At 38.8% G+C, this 6139-nt stretch overlaps 1 protein-coding gene across 3 annotated transcripts in view; it reads left to right on the top strand.

The window, feature by feature from the left end:
* The window catches only part of LOC137976281 (uncharacterized), a 5514-nt gene extending 97 nt beyond the window's left edge, over nt 1-5417 (top strand). Inside the window, exons 1-8 of one of the 3 annotated variants that reach the window (XM_068823596.1) lie at nt 1-40; nt 156-306; nt 1339-1492; nt 1745-1810; nt 2411-2475; nt 3500-3571; nt 4256-4363; nt 4837-5417. The exon at nt 1-40 is cut by the window's left edge and continues 97 nt beyond it. In XM_068823596.1, coding sequence (XP_068679697.1) covers nt 237-306; nt 1339-1492; nt 1745-1810; nt 2411-2475; nt 3500-3571; nt 4256-4363; nt 4837-5318 — 1017 coding nt within the window. In that variant the 5' untranslated portion in view covers nt 1-40; nt 156-236 and the 3' untranslated portion in view covers nt 5319-5417. Of the gene's footprint in view, nt 41-155; nt 307-1136; nt 1493-1744; nt 1811-2410; nt 2476-3499; nt 3572-4255; nt 4364-4836 lie in introns of those variants that run through there. The other 2 variants (XM_068823581.1, XM_068823590.1) reach the window with 2 other exon arrangements.
* Nucleotides 5418-6139: the final 722 nt, after the last annotated feature.

Genomic DNA, 6139 nt, shown 5'->3' with positions numbered 1-6139 from the left:
CAACATGAACACTCGACTCGCCGACTTCTGTGTAAGAATGGTAAACACTGATTTCTTGTTTGGAGAAAGTTTTTATGATAACCCATAGTTAATGGAGAGGCACCAATGTAAAAAAAAGTATTACCGGTATTCATGCTTGTCTGATTGCGATTCAGTGACCGAAACAACATCTATAGGAGCAGACCACGGCAGATAGGCGATTGCAATCCTGGTTTGGAGGGATAGAGGGGGAAGCAATGAACCATACAACCAAGAAAAGACTGATACATTATGAACTTCGTGCTTGTCGACTTGCTGTTGGCCACGGTACGTTTTCTTGCTTAATTTGCTAGTTAATTATGTCCGTAATTCTCTGTTGTCTTTATCAAATCACCCCTTTCGGAATATTTTTCTTTTATTATTTTTTCTCAATGCGCGAGCGGGCAGAATTCTGCGAATCCTGCAATCTGATTGGCTCTGGGAGCGGGCGAAATTTCTCTATCTTGGCCGCCATCCCCGGGCGGAACCCGGACGGAATCCTAGTTTGGGTGAGCTTGTGTGATGGGACGGCGCCAGGTGACTTAAAATGCCTGCATTGAAATGAAACAGTGTTGCTTTACAAATTATTGTGAACAAAATCAGTCAACCGATCATTGCAGTATTGCCTCAGTGATATTTCTCTTTTGATAATAAGCATCGCAGGACAGCCTTAAGCAATGATTACCAGCCAGCATATCTTTTTAGGAAAAAATGGGCCGTATTCGAGACCTCGGGTACAGCTTTTCCCAATACGGACCGACCATGGCCGGTGAATGACATATCTGTCGTGATTGTGGTTAATCAATCAAATAAACTAATTTTTCACGTTTCGCTATTACACGTCAGTATTCCGTTGAGGTAATTATTTTCCCATGTCGAGAATTTTTTGTCCATTGAGCAAATTAAGCAGATTCGCGAACAGGGCTTTTATTCGATTAGCGACTGGCAAAAGTGCCAAGTCCTCTTTCTCAAAGTAAAGCCAAGTTATTTTTACCACTGAAGAGAGTTGTTTCTCCGCAGTGTTTTGTTCAAGTCGTGCAACGTCACGTAATTATTAAAACACGAAAATTCTCTTGCAAATGATTTAGCTTGATTAGTTAATACCTTTGAATATCCAGATGTTGCCACAATTTCTTTTTGGAAGGAAAAGGGCTTGTTTCTTTGATTCTTCGATTTTCGCCAACATGCGTGGGAAAAATTTGACCCAGCGAGCAGAAACTCCTAGACAACTCCTTACAGGCGATCACCTTCGTTTTATAACACTACTGATGATATGTTGCTGTACGTTGGCAAACGCTATGGTGAATAATGAAAGTCCAGAAAGACCACAGCCTCGAGAGGATATTGGCAACACCGAATCCTACGATGGTGTTGGCGAAGCTAGTGAAAACCTCATGCTCTCACAGCAAAGAGAACGAAGATCAGCCAGCAATTATCGAGTTCTTCAGGAGCGTCTTCAAGCATTGGAGGAAAGGTAAATTTTCAAGCGATGCCTCAGTAATGTGAGTGTTAGTATCCTGGAAAGGACATGCGACACTTTGTTGTACTTCGTGGTGAACCATTCTTATCAACATACAAATTACAGAAATCTTTACCACACAAAATTCAGCAGCAGCACGGTATTTTTAACACTATGGGTTATAGAATTTTCGCCTCGAAAATTCGTTTGAAAATAGAAGTTGCTTACCATTCAATCCAAGTTGATGCTGTAATGTTTTCTGCACAGGCACAACAAAAGCAAGACACTGATGGAGAAGAAATTTCAAGAAATGGAAACCAGATTTATTAAACGGTACGTTCAAGTTTAGTTTAACTTCCGACACAGATATTTTTAACGTTCTGGCTTAATAATCAAACTATTTTTCAAGGATTTGGATGTTTTTCTGAAATTCAAGTTCACAATGTACTGTACATGATTTTTCAATCATACAGTTTTGGATAACGCTCCTTTGATTTTTGAGTTGATTTAGTGGGTTGGATGCTGCCAACTGCATGAGGAAATCAACAAGCCCCTTCCCCTTACCCCCCCCCCCCCCCCCCCAAAAATCCTAACTACTGCATAGGACCATTCAAATAACACGCGAAGGTTTAAAATCTTATGAGAAGGAGTGCTACGCAAGATACGAAAAACCACCCTTAAGAAGTGGCCAAAAAATATGTCAGGGAAACGTATTTCTCATCTAATGTAGCAGCACCAGTCCCTGAGGAAAGAGAACAACTAAACTGCATATACAATATAAACTTCAGCTTGAAGATCACTTTAAAAAATTAATAACCAAGGAGCCTCTCTATTGTTCCGTCAGAATATTACTTTCTGACTAATTCATTCCCAATCATTCAACCGTCAGAAATAACATTTATACATGAATTGTTGTTTGTGGTTTTCCTGCAGACTAGACGCTCTATTGAATGCACCACCTCGATCAAGTGACTCCTCTCCACTGTACTACCTGCTTGGTCTGTATAATTATTATGTCTACATGACAGTAAAACCATAAAAAAATCAAAAGAAATATACTTACACGTAAAGACGTTAATTTAACATAACATAACATAACATAATATCAAATAAACATAACATAATACCACACAATTTAAACCATTTTAAACAAAATTAATATAACATAACAGTATAACTCAAAGGATAAGTTTAATGTCCGAGGTGAAACGCTGATATACATTATACATAAAGAGTATTGTATATTAATATAACATAACAGTATAATAACATAATACAATACAACATGTCATATACAACTTCCTAAGGGAGGGTCTCATACAGCATAAAATTACGAGCACCTTAATTAGCCAATCAAAGTGTGCATATCGTCTAAGATATAATCAAGTGTACTATAGCATGTATTGCAGTATAGGAAATAGCATGCTTTCTAGGGGTATTTGGGATAAATACCACTAGCGATATTTCAAAATTCATCAAAAATATCATGAGCCGCCAAGCAGTGACTGATATTTTGGGAATCTTGAACTTCCACGAGTGATGTTTATCTCAAATACCCCGCAGAATTCATGATATTTTTGTTTACAGTCTACAGGCTGAGAAGCTGTAATTTTTACAAGTATTTCAAATTTGGGGGAAATAATACTGGTCTTAGCCAAACACATTTCAGAAATTTCTCAACCTGTAGTATAATATGAGGAGCATATTAACAGGGTGTGATGTGAAGAAACAATAAGAATTCTTGAAAATTCGGTAAAAGTAAGCATTCTGCTCTTTGTTTGGTTTTAAAAGGTTAATATAAAGTTGTTTTAAATTCATTCGTTTTTTTCTTTTTCAAAACCCATTTAAAGTAACAAAAGTATTAGACACAGTTACGAAAAATTCTTCAACAGATGGCCCCATGCAGCGTTTGTTTAAGCACGCTGAAATGATAAATTCTCATATAAATTCTGTGAAGACAGTTGCTACTAGTTGGCTTCCTCATAACAATTTCTGGGCTTTTTCTCGTTTGGTTCACTTCAGTGCGGGATGGTCGATACAACGGTGTGGGACGAATAGGCCCCCCTGGACCACCAGGAAAAGCAGGACCACAAGGTATTGTAATAGAATTCGCAAAATCCCCAACGAGTACACATCATACCAAATGCCCTTTTAAAGATGGTGCCTACTATTGTTATTGCACATACGTTCTGCGCGTCTCGAGATACTCTGGTTTCCTATCGGTGATGCTAACTAATAAAGGGATATTTTTGCACGGTTTAAACTATCCGGAGAAAGTAGATCTTAGCAAGTACTCTTGGTATACAAAAAGAAAATTGGGGGGAACCATGCATTTTTTAGAGATAGTTAAGTGTCAACTTGAGAAAGAACGCCATACACTGCTTTGTATTTTAAAGTTTTTTACAAATATTGTTCATGAATTATCTTGGGAAAATGCGTGGTTACCCCTAATTTTCTTTATGGATTTCAATGGCACTTGTTAAGATCTACATTTCCTGCATAATCATAAACCGGGGCAAAAATACTTTGAATTAGTAGGCACCGTCCTCCTTGCCTGGCAAAGAGCTTGCAGGTGAGCCTTCAAAACTAGCCTGATTTTTTGAATAAACAAAGGAAAGGAACTCTTAACCAGTGTTCGCATGATAGCGGTTAAGTCAGGGGGCTAATTCAATGCTATTTCTCACAGTATCCCATAAAAGGGGTATGGACGAAGCTTGAAGAAAAACTTGCTGTAGGTAAGAAAGTTAACATTCAATTGAAATTCAACATTTCTATCAGGTTTGAAAGGAGATAACGGATCAACAGGGCCACCAGGAAAATCTGGGGTGACATACGTGCGCTGGGGAAGAACCACATGTCCAAGCGGCGCTGATTTTGTTTACAAAGGTACAAGTAACAAAAAGGATCTCAAGTGGATTTGAGGGCCATAAAATAAGCTGGACAAGACAGGGATTAAAACTGATATTTTTTTAGAAAACTGAAGGAAGAGAAAGGAAGATTTGCAATCAAATGTACTCAAATCTACCTTTCCTATCCTTTTACCCCCACATGACTCTCTCTCAATACAGCCATTTTTTGCGAAATGCCAAGTATTATTCGGAACCTCACTGTCAGTTTAGCGACTTCGACTACTTTAAGAGCTGTTTGTTTTGAACCAACAGTAGGCCACAACTTTCCACTTTTTTTTGGGTGTACAAGTACTCAATGTATTACTTCACCTTTTCACATTATTTTAATTACAGTTTTTTTCATATGCCAAGGAACAATTCATTCAAATAAGATGGCAATATGCCCATAAGCTTAAAACGATTTTTGACATTCGTGTTTTGTTTATTTTCTATTTTAAACATTTGTATAAGGAATAATTGGAGGTGAACACTACACCCATTCTGGTGGAGGAGGAAACTACCTTTGTCTTCCAAACAATCCAAAGTACGACAAATACAAAGATGGGTCGCAGAGCTCTGGGTATGTTTATGGCACAGAGTATGAAGTTGACCAGTACAATGGTGATCCCTTTAAGAGAAGCCTTCACGACAATGATGCAGTCTGCGCTGTGTGCTTCGCAAAGTCGCGCTCCTCAAAGCTGATGATCCCTGCAAGGAATGTCTGCCCATCTGGCTGGACTGAAGAATATCATGGTTACCTGATGACAGCATACTACGGCCACACAGGCTCCAAGGACTTCATCTGTGTTGATGGGGACCCAGAGTCCGTTGTTGGAAGCAGTGCAAACAAAGATGGTGCTTTGTTGTATCCTGTACAAGGAGCTTGTGGTTCTTTACCCTGCAGTCCTTACGTTGCTGGTCGAGAGCTGACATGTGCTGTATGCACCAAGTGACCCAGTTATCAGTTATTAATGACCTAAAACCGTAGACAAGAGTGATTGAAAGAAATGTCACAAGTGTCAGGATACTAATAAATGCTACTTGAAAATGCATCCATGTTTTGTTGCTTTATTCATTCTTCTTCCCATGGCCCTTCATTCCATTGGCCATCCTCTTTAAAGGTGTTCTAGTCGTTTAACTTGTGCTTGCTTTGTTCGAATTTTGAACTGTCTTCGGCAATAAATATTATCTTCATTTCTGCCCCCCCCCCCCCCCCCTTTCCCCTTCCCCGCAATGAGCTAAATTTATGGACCAAATGGACCCATAAAACTAATTAATAATTAATATCTGGACTTACAATTATTTATAGCAATATGGCATACGACATGTCAAGCAAATTGATATAAAATAGGCTTTTTATAAAAAAAAAGCTCTCATTGTCAAACCCCGCGACTATTCTGAAAAATAACCTTCAAGTTTTACAGATTATTATTCAACTGCATTCAGCAGAGTACAAATAACACCCAAAACGAGCACAAATGTACTCCAAAAGACCGGTTTGACAAGTGTTTCGACCATTAGTCTTGCGTAAGCGCCAAAAAAGGGCTGAAAATGCTAATTTCTTCCCCCCAAAGAAGACGATGAATGCTTGCCGAATTTGGAAATTTTTGAAGAAAACTGGTTCCTAGAGACAAGCGATAACCTACACGACAAATAACTTTCTCTGCTTATCGATGAAAACCGAAACAAAATACGACGAAAATAGAAAAAGCTGACCTCAATGTAAGAGCACTCGCCTCCTACCAATGTGGCCCGGGTTCGATTCCAGACTCGG

Source organism: Montipora foliosa, chromosome 1 (assembly GCF_036669935.1).
Source record: "Montipora foliosa isolate CH-2021 chromosome 1, ASM3666993v2, whole genome shotgun sequence".
NCBI classification, from domain to species: domain Eukaryota; kingdom Metazoa; phylum Cnidaria; class Anthozoa; order Scleractinia; family Acroporidae; genus Montipora; species Montipora foliosa.
The sequence above is the reverse complement of the archived record's forward strand: the minus strand, read 5'-3'. Positions and strand labels throughout refer to the sequence as shown.